Source organism: Coccinella septempunctata, chromosome 5 (genome assembly GCF_907165205.1).
Source record: "Coccinella septempunctata chromosome 5, icCocSept1.1, whole genome shotgun sequence".
Taxonomy (NCBI): Eukaryota; Metazoa; Arthropoda; class Insecta; order Coleoptera; family Coccinellidae; genus Coccinella; species Coccinella septempunctata.
In genome coordinates, this window is record NC_058193.1 from 33,886,953 (window position 1) to 33,910,464 (window position 23,512).

The window sequence follows — 23,512 nt, forward strand, 5'->3', positions numbered from 1 at the left end:
ATATCAATGAAATATTTCATCTCAAAAGGCAATTATCCAGATAATAAATAAATTTGTAAAATTTAAATATTTTCAAATGGTTTTTGATGTAACCAGCTACTAAAAAATGAAAAATTTCTATGAAATCGATGCTACTTGCTACTTGCTACTTCTGTGCTTCTGTGATTATAATTATGAAAACAAATATAAATTTATGTGAAATGTAAAGAAAATCTACATGACAAGTTGAATAATCTGCTTATTTTAAAATCTAATAATCTGCCTCCGAGTTTTGGCTATTGAAAAACCTTATTTGATGTGACCTAAAGATGAGTCAGTTAAACTTGCTCTTAAAACAGGCTCTTCAGACATTCACTTGTACAAGAGAATTGTTTCACCAAAATTTGGATATTCTAGTGAAGCTCATGAATAAAATATGTTTGGATGATGTCAGAATAAATCCAGTCCTGCTTAGTAATGTTATTTGGGAAAAACCTAACAAAGCACCAGCAACATATGTCCATATCTTCGAAGATCTCGATATCACTATGGGTATTTTCATTTTGAAACCTGGCTTACTATTACCTCTTCATGATCATCCAGAAATGCATGGCTTGATCAAAGTTATTCATGGTAAAGTAAAAATAACGAGTTACTCATTGAATACAGACAGTGTAGAAATATTCAATAATGAAAATGGTCAAGCTTTCTCAGAACCACTGACTCCAATCATCGCAGAAAAAACTTCTGAAATTACTGTTGACTCTAGCAATGCTTGTTCAATCTTATATCCTGAACATAAGAATATACATCAAGTAGAATGTATAAATGGACCAGCAGCATTTATGGACATTTTATCTCCACCCTATGATACTATTAATGAACATGGAGAAATGAGGAGATGCAACTATTATAGAGTATTAGCTGAGGTTGCACCCAATATTTTCAAGTTACAAAAGACTGATTCACCATCAACATTCTGGACGGATTCTGCACCATTTATAGGCAAATTATTCGGGTGATGATTCAAGAACGCTTCCTGATAGTTAGGTTTTTCCTATGTATAGTTATTTATTGCTTATGTGCAAGTAATGTTACTGTGCTGTGTTCAAATGTTACTAATTTTCTTGGAAATTAAAAAATATTAGATTTATATCGTTGTTATCACTCACACACTCCACCTTTGACTAGCGCAATCAACTGTATAATATGTGTATAGTGAATGTTTTGTACTAGATGTTATCAATTTGATCAGGAAAATAAATTATAGTACTCAAAATAAATAACATCATTGGATTATTTTCCCTATAATGTCCATTTTCTAATACAGGCTTTTTAACACAAACTGTCTATTATAAGTGTCTGGAGAACCAAATGAAAATTTGTTGTGGGATCTATTCAACTGAAATATTGTTGAGATCCAACTTCTGTTTATGCCTGTTAGTTGAGACTAACTTTGATTTTTCAGATGGGACACCCTATATGATCCTCAGATTTTCAGAAAATATCTCACTTGGTTCTCTGGATACTTCTAGTAGACATTTTGCGTGGAACACTCTGTATAATGAGAAAGAATTTTTTTCTTAATCAGATTATAACAAATTTTTAGTTTTGACATTGGCTTTTCCAATTCTTTTTTCGTTTTATCATCATAAGCATTTGATTTTGATATTTCACTTAAGAATTTCATTCATGATTCAACATATAGCTGGTACTCCAGTTTTTATTTGATAGGAATGACGGTTTTATAACATTCTGATACGAGATATTTGTCGTGGACGCACCGACAAGAATCTAAATGGAAATTTACGATTGCAATAAGTTGGAACCTACTTGAATTGATTGATTTATATCATGATGAAGAGTTTTTATTAGTAATATAAGTGGGGTTTTTTTACTATTCGTATTTTTGCTATCCAGTACAACACACGTGGTTTACAACAAGATTATTGTAATGAAAAATAAGAGCATCATTGTAGTCTTCTTTGTCTGTAAGTATTTCAGATTTTCTACATTCATCATTCATCTTATTGATCGTTTCCCCATCTTTTTTCATTCACCTCACTGGAGATCTCCCAAGCTATCTAACTTTTTCTTTTCAAATGAATTTATCTAAATCTGAGAGACGATATATTATTTATTTTTACAGTCTCATTGCTTCTGACTTCGGAAGCATGTAAATCTTGCGGATCTGAATGTGAATCATCATGTGGAACGCGAAGATTCAGAGTATGTTGCTTTAGTTTCATGAGAAAAAGAAGCGATCTTCCTAATTTACCACAAAGACGTTTCATTTGGAGATTGCCAACTATGGAAGATACATTTACGAAAAATAGCCAAATGGACAACTACTAAGCAAAAGATTCTATATATCAACTTTTTTAATACATACATATTATATTTCTCTGATTATCCTATTTTTCAAAACTTTACTATTCCTACAATCCAACTGAAATAAAGGGTTCAATTTAAATATTTATTGACAAATTATGAATCAAGTAACAGGAAGGGAATATTCAATGTTTTTACAAAAATAAAAATAATGGAATATATACAATATTATCATACATTGGTAAGTAAGTTCAGAACAAAAATAAATATTCATAATTCTTTCTCAGAAATCACAGGTCATTTTTGAAGTGATCAGATAATTATTGAAACGTTCCTTCATGGAATGATACTACTCATACTGCCTTTATCCTTCCATTATTTATTTACAGTCATTATTGCAAAGTTTTCAAAAATAATTATCATAACGTAAAATGACCGCATATATCGTTATTAATCCTAAAAGTTCAGGGAATACTGAATTTCATTAGTTATTTAATGGAAAATTGTTTAAATTAGGTAGGCGATGTTTTTATAATAAAAATTGAAAGAATCAGAAATATGAAACTGAAAAATTTCTCATACTTTATTAATTTATCTACTGCTAATCATAATCTAAAATGCTCAAACGCTAATAATGCTTCATTTTCCTTCCTTCAAAAAAATCCAAGCCTACCTAATAAAAAACTTAGATCTCCCCAAAGAGCTATTAATTTTTGTTCTCATCACGTCACAATAGAGATGTTAATTGAAGTTATTATATTTCTCATAAATCCGGAATATGATTCATCCTTAGATTTGAATTATTACAAACTAGATAACCAATAAAGATTTCTGAAATCAAAGGATCTATTCATCAAAATTAACCTTTTCAATATTCAGAGAGGCTTTGATGTAATTACCTAACTTTGTCAAAAATCAATCAATATTACCTTTCCTCCAAGATTTCATTTTAAGGACATAACATAGATTCCTAAATTGTAAATCAGAATATCACTCGCTTGCTCACCATAAGGCCGAGTTGAAATGTATCTCTTTCAAGCAGTCAAGTTATTAATTATTTGAATAAATATTTTATTGAGAAATTCGATGTCCTTAAAATTATTCAACAGTTAAATAGTTTATACTTGGATCGACATCATCAACTGATAAAGCGAATTAACTGGATGATAATTAAAAAAAACTGATTATTCCGAAGATCGGTTTCGTACATAAGTAGCGATGTTTGACTCGGTGTAGTCAAGGATTTTCCTTTGACATTGTCTTATATATTGCTGTTGTTTATGATAAATCTTGAAGCATCCCTTGAGTAATATAAAAGTTATTCCGCCCAAAACTGTCTTATGAAAATTAGATTTGTAATTATCATAAAACAGCTTTCCAAAGATGTTAGCGATAGTAGGAAGCAGCAGAGCTCCGCAAAGAATTCTTGTAGCGGAAACAGGGTTGGATATAGGAGGAAGGTCATTTTCTCTTGAAGCTTCCGCGGGGCCCACATCGATTCTGTAATATAATTGTCTCCTTCTATACAAGATCTGCCACATGTAAAGGGTATTTGAATGGTAGAGATATACCATATAAAATGAGTAGGAAATCTTCATTGCATAGCTATGTTCTTACCTAAAGGGCAACACATGTTTAACTAGTGGAAAATGGGGTAGACTATTCCTGATGAAGTTGAGTACGGCATCTTCCCAGTTGATCATTTTGCCCAAAACAAGTGCAACAGGTATTGCCGGCAGTCCAATTAGAAGAATGAGCGGATCAGCTTGTTCCATTATAATCAGTCCTTCTTTCTGCCCTATCACCTATTTGATGGTTCAATTTTTATTATTAATTCTTAACAATGGACTGTTTCTTTAAAACCGTCCATAAATCACAAAAGACAATTAAGGAAAAGTTCTTTCAAATTCAAATTAAATGCTACTTACTTGCATTACTGTTATAGCACCATATGTAACAGCGCACCAATAAACAGCCCCTACAACAATACCTGCAGCCAAGAAAGGACAACCCTTATATATGAAACTATCTACTGTATCTAAAATTAAAACCAAAGTCCCCATATTAGGAAAGACTATGATATATTCTGTTTGGCATTGCGGGCAAGTAACTTTTCCAACATTACCCCCTTTTTGTTTTTCGTCTACCCATCTTTGAAGACAAGCTTGATGCACCTAAAAACATATCCTTATTATTTAGACACATTAGAAGGTACGTTATCATACCCATTTAGTGGTTCCTTTACAATTACATGGTTGTACCCAAGCAGCTTCCCTATCTTCCTCTTCAGTGGCGAAACAAACCCAACAATACCTTGAGGAATCCCTTTGATTTAATGGTACGAGAGGGGGTTCAATGTTTGGAGACGGCTGTGAATTTTGAGAATGTGTTTCGTTGTTCATACTGAAATCAATTCATAACAAAAAATTTTGAAGTAAAGAGAGATTATGGTTCAACGTTCCAGGTGTCAATGTAAAAATGTTATTGCATGAGCATGACGTTTGATTTGATTTTCGTTCCAGTTTTTTTAACCACTTTCGCTTTCGTTCGACAAAATGTCACTTTCATCAAAATGGAAAGTTGGTTCTTGTTCTTTCTCTCACGTTCGCCCAGACTTAACCAACCTCAAAAATAAATGAAATTTACCTTCCGCAGATGCTCATTTCCGAGTCGGACGATTTGTTCCGAGTCGCGATGACTTCTGCTCAGCAGTTTTTTATATGAATTTATTTATTATTATTTATATTCAGAAAACTCCTGGATTTTTTTTGTAATGGAATTTTGAGTGTTCTGAAAATTCTATTCTGTTGATTTCTATGTATTGAGTATTGTCATGATTCCCTTTTCAAAAATATGGAAATTAATTGGTATGAGGAAAGAATTGAGTGGAAGCACAATTTGCGTGCTGAATTGCATTACAATTTCGTATTGAAGAAACGGACTTACCAAAGATTCGCCGTATATTATGTTAGAAAAAAAACTAAAAAATTGAAGACAAAGATTGCCGAAATCATGTTCGAAAAAAATTTCAGAAAACGTATTTTAAAATCAACCTTTAGTAATTGGAAACATTTCTCGTCTCTTAAAAAAACGAATAAATTGAAAAAATCAATTGCTGATCAATATTTCAAAAATAATTTCAGGACTGGGAGAATTCGGTTTTTTTTTGTTAGATGGAAACTCTTCACTTTGAATCGTAGAGCATTAAATCTAAAAATGAAGGAAGCTTACAAATATTATATAAGAAAACTGATGAGTCGTGTATTCAACGCATTTTTCACGTATATTACATATCGAAAAATGAGGAGGGACCAGATGGAACGTGCGGATCAGTTTTATTTTTATAAATTGAAAGAGAAAACGTTCAATAAATTAGGGTCATACAAAATGTATAAATCTTTCCAAAGAAATCAAATTAAATTTGCTGACAATTTTTATCGAAACAAATTACTCAGGCATGCAATGAGATCTTTCTGGATTAACTTAGAACGTAAGCTTTACAAAAGGGAACGATTGGCCTTATTCGCTGAACGAAAAATTATACGATTGAAAAAAAAATCTCTGAAATGTTGGAAGATGTATGCCGTTACCAAAAAGATTAAACAACAAAAATTCCTAGCTGCCTCAGAATTATACGATTCTCGATGCAAAAAACAATATTTCCGTAAATGGAAAATATATCGTTTGAATAGGAAATTGAAGAAAAATTATCAAACAATGAAATTGGTCCAAGTTAAATCCATTTTCGAGAGGGGATTATTACGTATTTGTTTCAGTACATGGAAAGTTTTCACTTATAACGAAATACTTAGGAAAGAAAGGTTCCATCTTGCCGAGATGAACTATGAAATTATGCTAAAAAAGAAATATTTTCGCCTTTGGATTCTCTACAAAAATTACAGGAAAATAAAGAGAAGAAAAATGGTGGAAGTTGAATTATTTCATTATAGAAGGACCCTACAACGTAGTTTTGATAACTGGAAAATATTCAATTTGGAACAGCGCACTTTTGCCTCCAAAAAAGTACAGGCTAAGAAATATTATCAGCAATGCTTAGTGAGAGAAACATTCAAACTTGTGATTAAGATTGCACTTAAAGAAAAGGACGATAAACTTGATCGTTATTTAGAAAACGAAAGAAGGCGATTAATTTTAGCTAGAAAATATGGAAGAACTTGGAAAATTAAATCAAAGAGTATCGGGAGACAAAAACAGAGTAAAATGTGTTGGCAAGAAATTAAGGTGATAAATTTGGATCTTGCTGATGATAAGGCAGAACAAAGGAGAAATGGGGTTTTGAATAAGTTTATTGGAAGTGTTCCGGAAAGTTTTGTCTGGGATCCGATTTGTTTTGCAAGACCTAGAGTTCCAGAGTACATGAAGAAAAATTATGAAGGCCCTTAGAAATATTATGATCGCCAAATTTTATCTTATCCATTGATTAAAATATATCAAAACATTCGAAGTAATATGTGTAGAATGTTACGAATAATATAAATACTCTGAGGTGCCGAAATGAAAAAAAAATTCAATATTATAATTTTATTTTGTAGCATTAAATAAAAACATAAGTTAACAAAAAATAGTCTACTTTTTCTTTTTCTTTCTATCCAACTCATTGAGCTCACTCTGCTGAATATTGGCTTCAGCATATATCCTCTTAACAGCTTCTTTCCTTTGGTTATCACTTTCAATCTGTTGAGTAATTTTCACCCGTCCAAGGAAGGCATTATCTCTCCTAATTTCTCTGAGGGCACCTTTCTTTTCACGTTTAAGTTTATGAATCAACTTGCTTCTCTCCGCTTTTTCCTTGGATTGCACTTTATGGGTTTTTCTGTCATACCTGAAAACATATTGAATGAAATCAATTGCGCAACAAAATCAGTAAGTTGAATGTTTCACTAATGAAACATACTAATTATTTTATGAGGAATATACTTACACTTCAACAATGTTCGGTTCATACAGCCTTAAAAGCTTTGGTTTTGCCGCTTCCATTTTCAAATAAACAAGATTTCGACTCTTCACAGAATCTTCAAACGAATCAATAAATGATTTGATATCTTTCTCCACTTCTTTTGGGTACATGTCCAAATTTAAGAGTTTACAATATTGATATATTGGTTCAAATATTTCCAAATTACTGGGATACTCTTTAAAATTATTGAAGAATTCCATAATTATCCTTATAGCGGTGCAAATAGCTCTAACTTTGAAGGATTCCGTAATTTCTTCATCAACTAAATCTTCAATTTCCATTTTGAGACGATAATCAGATGAGGAATTATCCTCCAACAAGACCAAATCAGATGAAAGGGATTTGAATGGTGGTAAAACCTTAATTATTCTCACAGTAGATTTAGGGATGGCCATATGTATAATTCCACCCAAAAAGTTCAAACATCCTGGCATGTACCTTTTGGACAATGTTGTGAACTGAAAAATAAAGAAAAGCATAGTGTTATAAACGAAGAATGTTTGTTACTCACCTTGCATTGAAACAAAAAATATCAATAATGAATAAATTAAAAAGAAAAACAGCTCTTTGCATTGGATACATTTTTTCAATATTTCAGTACTTACTTCCAGCACTAGTGTTGATAAGAAAAGTCCATAAGCAATATGCTTCCTTGTTCGTACACGGCAACTCATCAACATCTTCTCAATGAAGAGAAAACATGGTGTAACCACACTGTGTTTGAAGTCTGATGTTGGAAATAGGAGACTGACCAATTTAAAGAAAAATAATACCTCCAGGTCCGGATAAAGCTTAGGTTTCTTAATATATTCCTCAAATTTTTCTTTTATGACTTCTAGCACTGCATCATGACACGTTTTCTGGTTCATTTGAGCTAGATCGAATAAATGTGGAGCCAAAACATCAAAAATGGAGAAAGTTCTTCTTAACGATTCTGCGTCTTGTGCTTCAGAGGCCATATCATTTATGTACTGTAGAATGTACTTGAAAAGTAAACCCAACTTACTTTTGTTTCCTTCTGAAAGACTTGCATGAAAGCATTTTATTATCCTCTCAATGATGATACCCTGATTCACAGCTGAATGATCTTTTAATAAACTCTGTAATTGTTCATCATCTTCAGGAAAGGAGAAAGTCAATGGGATGTCTTCATTTTGTTCTTCAACGAGTCTTTTCTCAACTTGCTGCTCTAAATTTTTTCTTTTTTGTGAAGCTGATTTTCCCTCATCGATGTCCTCCTCCTCACTCTCACTTGTATCTGCTTTCAGGTCAGACAAATCATCCTCATTATCTGTTTCCTCTTCTGATGGATTATCCTCAGTATCAACCATATTTTCATCATCATCATCATCATGTTCACTACTAACTCCATTCTGATTTTCTTCTTCAGAATCATCATCTTCACTAATTCCATTTTGAGTTTCTTCTTCATCATCACCTTCATTACTTTCATTCTCATCCTCACAAATTCCATTTTGATTTTCTTTTTCATTACTTTCATTATCATTTTCTTCTTCATTATTTTCATTTTCTGAAAGAGACTCGTACACAAAATTATCATCCAAGTCATCAGCACTTCTATATATGTTAGAATCATCTTCATCAATTCCCATCATTCTATCCAAACGTTCTTTTTCTAGCCTCTCGAGCCGTTCCTCTTCTTTTTTAGCAACCTCATCTTCACTTTTCACAGGATCTGATGGAGTACCCCGTGGATCAAATTTAGATTTATTAATTGATTTCCCAAACATCTTTACTCTGGGATCACTAGTTTTATCTTCAAGTTTTCTTGTTTTAAAAGTTGCGAACGGTAGTAAATCTTTCCAACCATCATCATAATTCTCAGTCAGTTCCATGATCTCATCTTTTGTTTGTTTCTTTTCCGCCTTTCGTTTCTTAGATTCAGCAATAATTTCTTCCAATATATCTTTATGTGATTTAGCTCCTTCTTGCCGAGTACTTGTTAAGAATCCTCCACCAAAATGCAATTTTTCAACAAATTTCTTATCAAGTTTTCCATCATCTTCATTATCAATTTCATCATCAGATCTAGGATCTTCAAATTTTTCAATTTCACTAAGAGCTTGTCCTTTATGTGTTAGAATATCTTCTTCGTCTGGATATAAGGAATTATCGTCATCGCCTAAGTTGAAAATAGATTTCTTATGTGCTTTTCGCCGGATGGCAGCAAACCTCACCATCTGTTTTTCTTCGACACTCAGAGTAGGATCACGTTCAGCTATCCTTCTATCCTTAAATACGTTAGATTTATTACGAACCTTAAATTCTTCAAGTAGAGTTTTCTTCCGTTTATCAATTGCTTTGGACCTTGATAAACCAGGGAAACCTTTATCATGTTTGGTTTTCCTTCCTAGGACTTTTAATTTCTGCTTGTTTATATGCACTTCGAACGGGCTCTTAGTGGAACTTTTGGGTTTTGTACGTTTACTTTGTATCTTCTCAGATAAATTTTTCTTTTTGCCCTTAGATTTTGCCATTATTAACAAATCTATTCATGAACTTTACTGGTAAAAACATTGACTCTGCCAGAAGCATCTCGTTTTAAAAGTAGGGTTAAAAATTTGAAGGTTAGGTTAATTAAAATGGAACTACCTGAAGCATAGAATTGTTATTCTTACTCTTCTTACTCATGATGGAAGAAAACCATGTAACTTACCATTTCGATTTCAGATTTTCAGACAAATACTATTTTGTGTTTCGAAGAAACATTTTTCTTTAGGACGTCCCCATCCACATTTTCAAGAGTAGACCTGTAGAAAAATAGTTCTAGTATATTAGTGTTCTATGGTTTTAGCTATGATGATCGATGATCCTGAATTCAAAATTATTTTTAGAGAAAATTATTCCTGATTTTCCGCTAGCTTATTTCAAGTTGCTCCATAGGATTAATCAATTCTCAAGAGTGAAAAAGTTTTAGGAAAAAATATATTCATTTTGCAAAGCTGATAGGTACGGTCCGCGTTCAAATAATTTCAAAAATGAGTACGGTTCAAACGTTTGGAATAGGAAAACCTACAAGAAGAGGAATCAGAAAATGTGAGAAATGTGGAGTCCATAATGGAACCAAAAGTATTTTTTGTAAAAATAAAGATTGTGATATGATGTTCAAGGATTATACAGAAAAAAAGAAATCTATTTCTGATGCAGTTCAACTAATTACGTTAAACATGCGTAAACTTTACTCCGTTAGAATTGCAGAACATTGTACAGATCAAAGAGGCTTTGTCCAACTGCCTTTGAACCACTCATTGAATATTAACAACAAACGGTTTAATGAGGTGGCATTATGTTTTGTTGATAATTGCCCTCGACTTCTTCAAAATTCTTTCTCCACTTCAATTCATTCGTGTCAACACATCATTGCATCTGGGAAGAGTCACACTATTGCTTCAGCTTTGCCCATAAAATTACACTCAATTTTGAAGCTTAAGGTTCCAAAAGAAATTCAAGAGAAACTATGGATTTTAGTTAATGACACCGATATACCTTTAGTTCAGAAGGTTTCAAAAACCGTAATGGCTATAAGATGTCAAGTCACACCTAAACATCCTCTTGGATATCTGCATCTTACGTTCAGTGGGGACATGAATGATAAGAGGTGCGATAAATATATATGCGACTGTTCAAAAACTTGTAAGTTCAACACCAAATTAATTGAATATGTTAATTGAATCATTTTTTACAGCTCATAGCTACAAATGCATACACTATTATCTATGCATCTGTGCTTTAGCAAGTGACCCCAAATATGCACAGGAATTCAAGAGTTTCATTAACTTTGAGCTAGAAAGTAAGTGAATGTGTATGTGACACTTTTTGATTGATCATGATTATGATCTATAAAACAGAAATACAGTTTGATTCATTTGCACCTCTAGATTCATCAACTATTCAATGAAATTTTTTATAAATAATATATAGTTTAAGATCCAAATATATAAGGGCATTCATTATTTTTAGAATGCTAAAAAGCTTTGAGTGAGGTCATTTTTCTATACTAATTACTTTATTGTTTTTCAATCAGAAGATGAAACTACAAACATAGCAAGTCCAAAACTTGATCATGACTGTGGTACATTAGTCAGTGCAAAAGTCAATCAAAATGCTTGTGTGAGTAACGAGGAATTCATAAAAGAATCATCAATATTTTGGCATGATAATAATTATGTTTTTTGCTCTGGATTATTATATTTATGTACCTACTAACAATGTCTCTGCAATAACATGGTTTAATATAAAAAGAGAGTTCTAATTTTTTATTGAGTCTAGGATATTTGATGAGAAACCAAGAAGAAATGTAAATAATTTCAGAGTTTGTTTGAATTGTTGTTTTGTGCTATTACATTTTCTCCATTCCTCAGTATTTTATTAGATTTATTTTTTGAAGGTTGAAACAGTCATCAATTCCACACGAAGTAAAAAGAAAAAACTTCAAGGTGCCAGAAACCCAATAGTTCACAGAAAAATCTGGCCTAAAATATACCCGATACAAATAAATATAATGAATAACAGCAAAGAAAGTCATCAGGATGACAATAATCCAACGTGGTCTTTCGATAATTGGCTGTCTTTTGTTGTTGAGTCTATGAATAAATTGATAACATTTGAAAATGCTGGTATCATGAATACTTTGGTATATAATATTCCATGGGTGAGTAGTTATCAGTAGAAATCTCTTCTATTAATGGACCAGTTTCTGAATACTTTCAGGATTTTTATAAGACTTTCAGAAAAAGGATACCCTCGATGTATATTTCACAAGGTCAAGAGATGTTGAACTATGAATTGTTGCATATCATGAATATTGGACATGTTAAAGAAATATTCTGGAATTCTAAAGTAAATTTTTTATCGAGAGCGTAAAAAAATTGTAATCTTTTTGTCAATTAAATAATCTGCTTGTAGGTGAAACTCAAGGTATCCAAGAGATTCATTCTATCAGATAATTCGGTTTACAGGGAAATAGACGAGAACGAAGAATTATCAGATGAAATGATGCCTCATTTCATTTACTTCCTTAATGTGGGTCAGCTGACAGTGGACGACAGTGATAATACAAATAATTCATTCGTCATTGAATGGATGCAGACATTCGAAAGAATAGGGGTTGGACAACTCAAATTGCAGTTCAAGTATGGACGTAAATGCCTTTGAAACATATAATTCTTGTGTTAAATGTGAGAAAATAATTACAAAACTAAATCTTTTCTTCTTCATTTCATTGCATATTCAAACCTTTTATTTGAAATAAAATTTATTATCCGATTCAACAAACTCCAACGAGTCACTGTACTAATTACTCGACTGCAACGCCACCTACCCGACTCAATTGTGATCTAAACCATCCGGGCCTAAATTCTTACCCAAACCCTCACACAAAGTTTCATCGAAATCTCCGCGTAGGAGAAGTACAGTACGTACATTTAGGATTATTTTTGATTCTAGTTTTTCGTTTTTCTACAATTAAAATTTTTTATTTGGAAGAATTCAGAATTCAATTTTTTTCAATAATTTGAGCCAATTTCCTGTCATTACATGTCAACAAATTCATAAAATATGTGACAAAATAAATTCGAACTTTATTGACAATTCGTCTATTTTCACTTAACTTCCCAATATTAAGATATGGAGGAAGAAACCAATCCAACCGATATACTTAATAAAAGAGAAATCTTGAACAATATTCTCATGATAACCGAGCTAGGTATAGACCTACAGCAAAGATGTTCCTCTGGAGAAAAATATATTTCGTATTTGAAAGCCTCCTTTGACAGAGCCAACAGAACCGTGCACACCTTGAACGAATTGTCCAGAAATGCCCTGGAAAGAGCTAAGAAACTGGCGATTTTCACATTGCAAGGGATCAACCAGGACGATCCCATATATTCAGAGTATGAAAAAATTTTAGAGATAATCGATAAGCAATCCACAGAAGTTGACTCGCCTCAAAATCTTGAGGCACCTTGGAATGCCGAGATTCGAAGAATTCCAGATAGTACGTGTTTTTCCAATTAGATGAGTTGCATATGCGGAAAAAGTATATCTACCAATAAAAAATATCTCTAGATCTACCAGCTAAGTAGTTTTATCCAAAGTGTTAGGACAGTTTTTTCTGAGTTATCTTCATTGAACATAAAAAAGTAGAAGATTGAGAATTTTCCCATTTTCAGTGAAAAAAACATATGATCTACCAACGACGAGCAGCTTGAGAAGCGTCAAATCTGATGTTGACGAAAAATATCCAGAAAACTTATCGAAAGAATCATTGATCGACCTAAATAATGTAGTTAACTTACCCCCCGTTCCAGAGGACATTTTCACAAGTTTCTCTGGTAAACCCATAAGGTCGGCAAGTCTTTCCTCATTGAAGAGTATCCGGAAAGTTAAACTATTTCTTCAAAAAGCTGAAAGTTCGGAGGAAGATGACAATAGTTCAGAAAATGAAGATCATGATTTCTCCAAATTAGTTTATGTATGCCATATTCTTATTAATTTTTCCTTCTCTCATGGAGTGTTATTTCAGGGAGATAACGAGGAACTAGTGAAGAGTACAGGTCCTCATAGCCCATCCAAAAAGTTGCTATTAGGAAATATCAAAGAAGAAGCTCAAGATTGAAAACATATATTACAAAAATTTGAAGGAAACCAAATACGTCTGTAAAAATAAATGTAATCAAAAGGAATCATTAAAAACTATGTTGTTACAAAAATTCTCTGTCAAACGTCTTTGTGTTTTTGGTATAGATTTAACACATTTATATAACAAAAATACGACTAATAAAAATATCGAATAAAGCGACGTTCCAAAACCTAAGATTTCAGATAATACCAAACCCATCAAGAAATATATAATAAATTTATAACTGGCCAATTGCCTAAAGCTTACTCTTGGAGGTAGCATTTTTGGCACCCTTGGCGATCCTTCTTTTGTCTTATCGTACTTGAAAACTGTTACTGGTCCACACAACAACTGCCTAGCTAATCTTCCTTTGAAAGAAGGATCATAATACAGACGATGAAAATGCGATCCAAACTGAAAAACGAAAAGTAAATGGTGAAATACGAATGAAGCTCTTTAAATTTTGAATACCAGATTAATTTTTTGTTTGAAATGCGAAGTTTTGAAGATATTTAATAAAAACTTACATATTCATTTATGTTCACCGCAATATGATACAGTAAACGGACCAAAAATGCGTTCTCTGTCGTCATAATGGGTTTCAAATCAGGATCACCTTCATATTTAATTCTGTTCCTTCTTTCCCTCACTTTAGAAGGGGTCAGAAAGCTGAGATCATCTGAAGCGTTAAAACTTGTATTGACAGAACTGCTCTCCGGTTCTTGCTCCTTTAGCTGAAAAATCAGAATATAATCACAATAGTTCCACCTCGTGATCATTTCTTCATTCTTACTTCACCAATTTCGAACATCTCAACCAGATTCTGAAGAGAGAATTCCAGATAGGACGTAACTTTCATCCTTTCCTCTAGCGTGAACTCATCATTCAAATTATTTGAATCGAAAATAGATTTGAAAAAACCCCAAATGCCAGCATATTGCATCGCTTGTTCTTGCTGTTTGACGCATATTATGTCTTGGGCTACCATAACTGATCGGGAAATGTGGTGAGATACATCATAAACCTAGAACCGCAGAATTTGGAGAATTCCAAGGTCAAACCTGTGTCTGCTGGAAATATTCACAAGATGACTTACCTCTTGTGCTGGTGGTTTAGTGAACAGTGGTTTGTAGTAGAAGTTGGGCCCCTCCAATTCATAGATCTTCTGTCTCAGAATACAAGCCCACTTCTTGTCTCCATGAAAATAACTGTTACATAACACGCTCGAGTTTGTAGAATCGGGAGTGAATAGCTGCTTAGCATTACACTCATAAGTGTTATTAGATGTTGATGTGTTCGTAGACCACATACTTGTATGTATAAGAGGCGGCAAAACATTGGACCATTGGGAATTATAGCCATGTGAAGGTGATGTATTGTTTTCAACACAACGTTCAACTTCTTTGAGCAACTCTACTAGATTGGGCTGATTGAAGACCTTCAAGTTGTAATCACATGTTAATGAATGTTTAATAAATGAAAAAATTACGCATTATTCTCAATTTACTGATACCTACCTTTGTGATTCTATAAAGCATGATGGCCATTTTTGGGCTGATTAAATCAACACGTGTAAACCTTGGTAGAAGTTGTTGAAATATCACTATATAGGCTAATAAATTATCAACAATAAAGGGTAACCATTCACGTTCAACGGGAGTATTTTGGGAGAGCGTAACATCTTCAACATCGGGATTTGTTTGTTTCAGATTACTAAAACGATTTTATGAAATATAGAACACCACTGAAGTACTTTTCATCCACTTATAGTGAATTTTTTCCATAAAAGTGAATCCAAACTGATTGAACTTACAGATGTTTACCCAGACTGTCTGGAGGATATCTCCAGGGCTGAATGTAAGTTAACCATAATTCCAAAACAAGTCTGAATGATCCATCCAAAGGCCATCGGTGTATGAGATTCCTAATGAAAACATAAAATTTTCCTTGTACCATGGGTATAGTTATTTTCTTCAGTTCGCCCAAATGTGTGTCATCTGCTTTTGCACTGGTAGCAAATGCATGTATCTGCTTTATGAAAACTCTCACGATTCTCATATACTCTCCAGATGGAAGTTCATTGTAGTGAAGACGTGGCTATTATAGATTTAAGGATATGGATAATATATAGCACAAAAAAAACTCGAATAACAATAAACTTCTGTGTAAAACAGTTGAGTTTACTTCTATCTATAATTGAAACAAAAAAAACTTCACTCACCACTGCTTGAGGATTATTGAATGAACCATTTAAACTTTGAATTGGCTGATTGATTTGGTCATTGTTCAACCACAAATCTATAAACACAGTCAAAATTGTTTCACTTCTCCAAATTTCATTTCTAGGATGTTTATCTAAATTCTGATGAAATGTATAATCTTCCCCTGTCTTATTCCAAACAGTTGCTGATATGAGAGAAGGAACATATTGAGGTCTACAAGAAAAAATGATGAGATCATTTGAATAAGACCAGAAACAGATCAAAAATTACCTATGGATTTGTGGCATAACTTGGAAAGGATTTTTTCCATTGTAATTAATTAACGGTAATATGGGAGTCTTCGGATCAGTTGGTAGAAAATGTAATATATAATCACAGCACAGAACATAGTACACTGTATTCCAAGAATAATTAACATTTACAGGAGATTTCTGATGCCAAGGATTTATTAAGTAGTACGCAAAATGAAAAATATAATAATCAAAGGGATCTGAAAAATTAAATCAATACTATTCAAGGAAAAATTGAGCAATGCTGGTTACTCTAATGTGAAATATATAGAGTACCAGAAAAGCAGAATCATCAATATTTGAAATACTCACTTAAACTGAGAGATATTTGTTTTGATTGTTGGGATATCTGTATTAGATCTGAATAAAATGGATGATTAGATTCACTCTCCAAAATATTCCTCACTTTGAGCTGGAAATATAAGAGTACATTGAAAATTCATAGCTCATAATAATTTTCAATACTCACAGGTAAATAAGATACAGGAAAGTCATATTTAGTAGATGTGTCTTTCAGAAGAGCATATATACATTTGAAAAGAGGCCCACAGGGAGATAAAAAATGCCGAAGCTGCTTGAAATTTTCTCCAATACATTCTGGTGTTGTTCTCAAACCCCAACCTGTTGTGCCTCCTTGAGGGGCGAAAATGTTATCTATTAGATACGGAAAAATACTCTGCAATTCTACAAGACTAGCCCTATCCAATAGAACTGTAAGTTCTGCACATCGAGTAGTTATCGGCAATGTAAATGAATTTGTAACACGATTCTAAAAAGGGAAATGAAAGATGAAGAGTGCCTTAAAAGGAATAAGTTATTGATATACTAACAAAAAAATTCTCAGATACTTTCACTTGCATTTTTAATGTTTTATTTTCCCGCTCTACAACAAAATTTCAAATCTTTGTTGAGTTTAGTAAAATAGGTTATGTCATGACATGACCTTGAAATTTTGTAAACATAACATAGAATATTCATGATTCTAGAAATGGTAAGTTTGATTAATTTACATGTTTTAATTATTTTCATTCCATTATATCCACTCTTATTATGGCTTCTGAGGTATGCTGAAGTAATATGAAATTCATCAAAAACATACAAATGATGAAAAATTTTGATAAGGGAATATCCATAGGCGTAGATGAAAAATGGTGGGCAGTGTCTGTTCGATACAACTACGCTAGACGTGATTACAATATTAGTTGCTGATTTCAACTATTATTTTATTTATTAGATAATGAGATTGTGTTATTTGATGAGCCTTTTGAAGTTATGGTTGAGTTAATGTGGAGTATTTCAAAATTCACAAAAATACCAGTGCCCCCCTTTTATTAGCAGAAACTGTTTTCAAAATCGAAATGTCAACGATAACCTATTGGAAAGACATTTCGACAAAATTACAAAATGTCTAAACGTTCAAAAAAATCCAATAAATATCCCGCCAATTCGTTATTATTACCTGATATCACTGTGAAACCTTTGAACCGAGAAGGAGCCTCCAAATTGAAAGCGAGCAATTCCGAGAACAATCTGAAGAAAAGCAAGCCATTGAAACCGTCCCTCTCGATAAAATCTTTGAGTGTGAATCAGAAATACGCCAAGACAAAAAGTGGTAATAACTTAGATAACGACAATCTTACAAATTTTCAGGATTTGAATATTAACAACGAATCGGACGACTTCGACTGTTCTTCGAACTTATTGAGGGCTAAAGATAGTTTGGAGAATTTAATCAAAACCGAGAGATTCCTGGAAAACCCCGAGCTGAATATAGGATGTCCATCAACCTCTTCATCGCCTGATACCTTATCCCCTCGTTCGTTGCCGGCCCTGAATGAAAGCACAAAATCGACGGTTGCATCAAAATCTTCAGCATGGGAATCTAACGAGAAAATGACGAAATGTCGTAGATCGAAGGAGAGGAAAAAAAAGGGCGGGAAAACGGTGGAAGCGATAAGTGTTAAATTACCGAAATGTGATAATAGAGATTTCAAATCGGGAGACGATGAGAAGGCGGCATCATCACCGTCAACTTCTCATCTTTCGGGTGATAATTTCGCTTATGTTGCTTACGAACCGAAGACGAGCAGATCTGTTGTTTTCACCAATGAAGTTATGGTGGTTTACTTCAATGGCGAGCACGTGGTGAGCGAGGCCAAGGAGCCATTGAAAAAGGAACTCGAACAACAAGTTAGAAATAAAGAGATGAGAAAAGGACATCTCCTCTACAATTAATTATTTGTTTGTTTGCCAATAATGTCCAACATTTGTGCGCATCTTTCACCATTCGCCATATTCTTTCCATGGGTTCAAATTAAGAATACAATTACATCTAAATTGAAATAGTATTTTTCATTCTGTTTTACTCATTTCGTCTTATATTTTAAGGCGTTTTATTTGTATTATATATAATATCTGAACTGTTATATCAAATCAAATGTTACTATGAATGAAATAAATATATCGAGCAAGTATTAAAACAAGATGAAATTGATGCTGGTGGTCCTAAAATGTTAGGTTCAATCAAAAGATTTAGCGGAACGTGAATAATATGGGAAATTCGTCATTTCAAGCCATAAGAATTTTGGAAAAACGCGAATATGTATCCATCTGTTATCCAGAATTTTTTTCCCGTAGCTACTAACAGCAGCTAGATCAAAAATCTAAAGAAGTTATAACACAGCATGTGAAATTAGCAAGCAGTGCTTTTTATTCAGGATTTTTTAAGGCAATTTGAAATATTCCCAGAAGTGAGGTAAAAAGACTTTACTTAGTATATTTAAAAAAATTAAATACATGTTACACATAAATAAAGTAGAACATACCAGTTACTAAAAGAAATCCACACAATACTATCACAAAGTAAAAACACATAAAATTAAGAATAAAATCATATCACAAATAGATCAAAAAATTGATAGTTATTGTTTCAGTTCATTCGCATCGATTATCTCAAAATCCTCCTCACTAGTGCTACTTTCTCTAGAAATATTTTTGTTTCCTGTACTTTGCATGCTAGTTGTAGCATTGTTAAAAAAATTTGGTAATTGGAAGCCTCCAGTTGACGTCACATAATCTACAATATTATGGACTAAACCTTTAGGTTCTTGCTGAGATTGATTTTGAGTTTCCTCAAAACGTAAACCCTCTTCAAAAGCACCATCCTCGTCAGATGAACTTCCCCTGCTGAATTGGGATTCTTTGAAAGCAATATCCTTAATTTCAGATTCAGAATCAGTAGAAAGTTCTGCATAGTTAGGGGAGAGTTCATGATTTTGGGATGGGTTGATTGGCATCAAGTCCTCTTCCATTATTTCATTATCGTCTTCAGCGTCAAGAAAAGAAGGCATGGAACTCATTCCACTGATTAAAGAATTAGTTACAGAATCTATAAACGAAATTCAGATTTAAATTCTCAGAAAACATTGACTGCACTGCTGATAATTACCTGCAGTTCTGTCTGTACCCAAACTCTCCAAATCTTCATTGTCATTATTTTCTACTGGAAGAGGAAACAAATCTTCTTCCTGAATAGTTGCTGAAATTTTAAGCTTTTTAAATGATACATGGAATAGTTCACCATCTTACCTTGAAATCTTCCAAGAGTAGATAAAACATTTTCCAACTTCTCTTTCATATTAGGCGGCATATTTGCATAAGCCAATGGTGTGAGAAAAATACACCATAAGCTAAAGAAACTCAAAAGCACTCCAGAAAAAATACTTGCAATGTAAGCCAATATAAAAAAGAACAATGACATCATCACACAAAACTGTAAAAATGAAATATTATTATCTTAATAAATCAAAAATGCAAATATACTTCTTACCTCTGATGGATTATCATTTCTGTACAGAGAAATGCTTGTTATGAGATTCCTAAATTTATCAAGAAATTCCTCATGATTCGCAGAAAATGATTGTGTATTCATTTGAAAGCCAAGTGTATTTTGATAAAGAAACTTTATCAAGATTATGGTAAAAATAAGACCTAGTAATTGAAATTGAGAATATGCTGCCAGCCTAAAAAAATAATCTAATGAGGAAGAACATAGGTTTCCATTAAGGAATTATTTTTACCATAAGAAAAAATTCAAAACGATAAAATTCGTTAGAGTGTAATATGGATATTTCCAGCTGAGCATCATGCAAATATCTCCGAAGTAGGTATATTCATCTTTCGCCAAAATATTTACGTCGCGTTTAAAACGACGCAATATACTCAATAAGCTTTCCATTCTGAAGGTTGAATAAGAACACACTATATAATTGATTCAATTCAATATCAATGAATGTCACTAAATTATTCCATTACAGAATTATTTCTTTTGATCCCCTTGAGAAAAACACGTGCAAAACTGTAGACGAAGCTAGTGGATGAACGCACAAATACACCAAAATAACATCATAACAAAGAAACAACAACTCATCCAATGCCATTCACCTAACCACACTTTTCTGTATCGCAGATCACAGAAAAATATTCAAGGTGATTTACATTGAATAATCGTAAATTAATTATTTTTTAACAATCACATTCATAATCCACATCGCATCGGTCGATTCCGAAAAGCGGTCTATCAATTTACTAATAGCATTGTCCATTTATAATGCATTTCTGTTTCGTTATTAGAATGATGCTTGATTGCATGCAGTAAAAGAAGTTTATGAATGAAATCTCACTTTGTTATAGTTATTGTTTTGGATATTTAAACAATTAAAAGATTCGTTTCTTTGACAAATTTTATTTTTCGACACCTTACTTCACATTATAAAACTTGGACGGTTTAGCCGACTGGTACCTAACAACGGGGCCTTGCAGTATAAGGTATTCCACAAGGAGGACAAGGACATGGGGGTACAGGATCACACCAGACTCTCTTATAACATTCTACCGGATAGAGAATGTAGGGTTGAGGACAGCAAGGGACTGGCACTGGTGGTACAGGACATTTCGGGGGTGGTGGACAGGGGCATACAGACACTGGAACACATCCTTTTATAGGGGCACACGGTGGACAAAACGGTGTAAGGCAGGGACAAGGGCAACAGGACATAATTATTCACGAAAATTTAGCGATTTTTAAGGCCGAAAAATTCATATGCGTCAATCTTTGACCACAGGGCTTTGATGTTTTTCGTTGTCATGACATCACCGATGTTTGTCTTTACCAGGATTTGGGCGCCTACTTTTAATTTGTTTATAATTTAAACAAAAAGTCAACAGAGATGTCCATAGGAGATGCCGATGTCAATGGGATTTTATCATGTTGCATTTTTACGTAGGTTTCTGTGAAAGTAGTCAATCAATAATTGTCAAGAGATTGTTTGCCTTAGCCACTACTCATTATGTACTCATTGTTAATAAAGATACATTTTCACCATGAATAACAAAAAGAAACATTCGGAATAATAAAAACTTTATTAAATATATTGCTAGAATCAAATATTAAAAGTATGTACAATTGATCACGAACTCAACTCAATGGGTTCCTCAATCTTTTCCACTTCTGAGTCACTTTTGATTGATGGTTGCATGTTTATTCTTTTTGGTAAAATCATTTCAAATGCTTCCTTGAAACTTTTGCCTTCACTTACCCTCAACAATATTTCAAAAACTGAAAAAATAAATTTTAAAGAAAATTTTGTGCAAAGATATGAAGCAGATGAAGGAATCTTTCAGTTCTAAATGATTACTGCTATTAGTCTACCTTGATTTATTGTAAATACTTTTCGATGCTTCATCCAAAAATATTCGCTTATAGGTAATTGCGCATGAGCAATCCCTTGTTCTAAAGCTTTTTTATAACATACACCCTGAAATAAAAATCATATGATAAAATTTCAAAATATAAGAGTAGGTACATTCAACTTACTTTATGAAAGTTATGATCTACAAGACCCCCAATGATATATACTTTATCTGACTCTAATTTACTAATTAAGTTATCACTTTCACTGGTAAGATATACTAATTTATCTTTTGGGAAAACTTCCATATAATCTTCACTATGGAAATTCAAGTCCCAATTTTCATACCCATGATGCTTGCTCATTTCACTTTTACTTTTACCATTAAAACTGGTAAGGTGCAATTGCATTGGTTCTTTAGCCCTCCTGTTCTCAGTGTAAACACGTAAAATTTGTTTGATTGCTTTTGCCATATCCTAGAAAAACAGAAAATGCTTATTATTCACTTAAAAATAAAATAAGAATCTTTTCTTGCAGTGGAATGTTTCTATCAAATCAAAATGTACCTTATCTATCATCAAATCATCAAAACTGAGGTCCAGGCACACACTTATTTTACAAGGACTGTCAGCCATTTTCATACGTTTCAATTCCTTTCTACTAGGACCTAAATCAATGTTATTTAATTTTGCATGTTCTCGTTTTTCCTTCATCTTTAATCTCTCTTTGGCTCTTTTCTCCTTCTTAACTTCTTGCCATTTCAACATTTTCATGTACTTCTTATGTTGCCTTTTAGTCAACTTGGAAATTTCTACACCATTGAAAAGTTCAGGTTTTTCCAACATATTTTCATTTGAGTTTTCTAATGTAGTTTCAGGATATTCATCACTATTGTAAGCTTTGGTCGGCTTATTATCCTTATCCAAATCAATACAAGTTTTTTTATTGGAATTGGGGTTATCATCATTCAACGGTCTTTTGAGGATATTTTCATCCATCTTCTAAAATAAATAAAAATTAATTAAATAATCCACAAACAGAAATACGAACTTTTGATTCCATATTTTAGAGGTTAACATGAGCGCAAAAAACCTACCTCCCAGTTTACCTACCACCACAGATCACAGACCACCTACTTTGTAGTCTGTGCCTACTACATATGCCAACCAAAGAGTAACAACTCTTACTCTTTGTGCCAACCCAAAGAGAATCTTTGGTCAACTCTTTGGCAACTCAATAATTTTGGAAGGCTCAGCATCTCTGTAATCTGTGAGGCTCAGTTACGAGTGTGTGCATATGCCCCTTTGAAGAAAGGAAAAATTTGAAAGGAAAAATCCCGAAACATAAGAAAGGTCTCTGTTACGAAATAAGTATCGATGGTA

General features: G+C 32.9%; 9 protein-coding genes across 10 annotated transcripts; 4 read left to right on the top strand and 5 right to left on the bottom strand.

The window, feature by feature from the left end:
• The first annotated feature begins 152 nt into the window (after positions 1–152).
• Positions 153–1,132, top strand: LOC123313195 (2-aminoethanethiol dioxygenase). Its single transcript, XM_044897955.1, has one exon. It carries the CDS (start codon positions 309–311, stop codon positions 999–1,001), a length of 693 nt encoding a protein of 230 aa, XP_044753890.1. The 5' UTR covers positions 153–308; the 3' UTR covers positions 1,002–1,132.
• A 1,309-nt stretch (positions 1,133–2,441) lies between these two features.
• On the bottom strand, positions 2,442–4,916 carry LOC123312906 (E3 ubiquitin-protein ligase MARCHF5). The gene is made up of 4 exons (XM_044897482.1): positions 4,536–4,916; positions 4,239–4,484; positions 3,928–4,115; positions 2,442–3,810 (listed from the first exon to the last, which is right to left on the bottom strand). Exons 1-4 carry the CDS (start codon positions 4,710–4,712, stop codon positions 3,495–3,497), a joined length of 927 nt encoding a protein of 308 aa, XP_044753417.1. The 5' UTR covers positions 4,713–4,916; the 3' UTR covers positions 2,442–3,494.
• A 1,921-nt stretch (positions 4,917–6,837) lies between these two features.
• LOC123312905 (nucleolar protein 14 homolog) lies at positions 6,838–9,869 on the bottom strand. The gene is made up of 3 exons (XM_044897481.1): positions 7,894–9,869; positions 7,253–7,746; positions 6,838–7,153 (listed from the first exon to the last, which is right to left on the bottom strand). The coding sequence occupies exons 1-3, from the start codon at positions 9,784–9,786 to the stop codon at positions 6,898–6,900; spliced, it is 2,643 nt and encodes an 880-aa protein (XP_044753416.1). The 5' UTR covers positions 9,787–9,869; the 3' UTR covers positions 6,838–6,897.
• A 212-nt stretch (positions 9,870–10,081) lies between these two features.
• Positions 10,082–12,516, top strand: LOC123313716 (uncharacterized protein C2orf42 homolog). 2 transcript variants are annotated; one of them, XR_006537763.1, is made up of 6 exons: positions 10,082–10,942; positions 10,995–11,099; positions 11,334–11,419; positions 11,697–11,960; positions 12,003–12,148; positions 12,215–12,355. XR_006537763.1 is itself a non-coding variant. In XM_044898699.1 (6 exons), exons 1-6 carry the CDS (start codon positions 10,288–10,290, stop codon positions 12,461–12,463), a joined length of 1,488 nt encoding a protein of 495 aa, XP_044754634.1. In that variant the 5' UTR covers positions 10,086–10,287; the 3' UTR covers positions 12,464–12,516. The 2 variants fall into 2 exon arrangements, 1 of the variants encoding a protein (XP_044754634.1); XM_044898699.1 differs by having other exon boundaries at positions 10,086–10,942; positions 12,020–12,148; positions 12,215–12,516.
• A 254-nt stretch (positions 12,517–12,770) lies between these two features.
• LOC123313718 lies at positions 12,771–13,974 on the top strand. Its single transcript, XM_044898702.1, has 3 exons — positions 12,771–13,304; positions 13,480–13,781; positions 13,833–13,974. Exons 1-3 carry the CDS (start codon positions 12,935–12,937, stop codon positions 13,923–13,925), a joined length of 765 nt encoding a protein of 254 aa, XP_044754637.1. The 5' UTR covers positions 12,771–12,934; the 3' UTR covers positions 13,926–13,974.
• LOC123313717 (sphingomyelin phosphodiesterase 4) lies at positions 13,916–17,414 on the bottom strand. The gene is made up of 11 exons (XM_044898701.1): positions 17,271–17,414; positions 16,910–17,209; positions 16,753–16,852; positions 16,421–16,640; positions 16,150–16,363; positions 15,742–16,025; positions 15,446–15,641; positions 15,025–15,366; positions 14,722–14,952; positions 14,456–14,662; positions 13,916–14,342 (listed from the first exon to the last, which is right to left on the bottom strand). The coding sequence occupies exons 1-11, from the start codon at positions 17,298–17,300 to the stop codon at positions 13,983–13,985; spliced, it is 2,484 nt and encodes an 827-aa protein (XP_044754636.1). The 5' UTR covers positions 17,301–17,414; the 3' UTR covers positions 13,916–13,982.
• Positions 17,415–17,755: 341 nt separating this feature from the next.
• LOC123313587 lies at positions 17,756–18,795 on the top strand. The gene has a single exon (XM_044898529.1). It carries the CDS (start codon positions 17,845–17,847, stop codon positions 18,673–18,675), a length of 831 nt encoding a protein of 276 aa, XP_044754464.1. The 5' UTR covers positions 17,756–17,844; the 3' UTR covers positions 18,676–18,795.
• Positions 18,796–19,191: 396 nt separating this feature from the next.
• Positions 19,192–20,897, bottom strand: LOC123314163 (reticulophagy regulator 1-like). Its single transcript, XM_044899285.1, has 5 exons — positions 20,520–20,897; positions 20,270–20,462; positions 20,029–20,212; positions 19,889–19,978; positions 19,192–19,828 (listed from the first exon to the last, which is right to left on the bottom strand). Exons 1-5 carry the CDS (start codon positions 20,675–20,677, stop codon positions 19,362–19,364), a joined length of 1,092 nt encoding a protein of 363 aa, XP_044755220.1. The 5' UTR covers positions 20,678–20,897; the 3' UTR covers positions 19,192–19,361.
• Positions 20,898–21,847: 950 nt separating this feature from the next.
• Positions 21,848–23,222, bottom strand: LOC123313362 (tRNA methyltransferase 10 homolog A). The gene is made up of 5 exons (XM_044898220.1): positions 23,181–23,222; positions 22,697–23,131; positions 22,316–22,606; positions 22,151–22,256; positions 21,848–22,057 (listed from the first exon to the last, which is right to left on the bottom strand). The coding sequence occupies exons 1-5, from the start codon at positions 23,190–23,192 to the stop codon at positions 21,909–21,911; spliced, it is 993 nt and encodes a 330-aa protein (XP_044754155.1). The 5' UTR covers positions 23,193–23,222; the 3' UTR covers positions 21,848–21,908.
• Between the last annotated feature and the right edge of the window lie 290 nt (positions 23,223–23,512).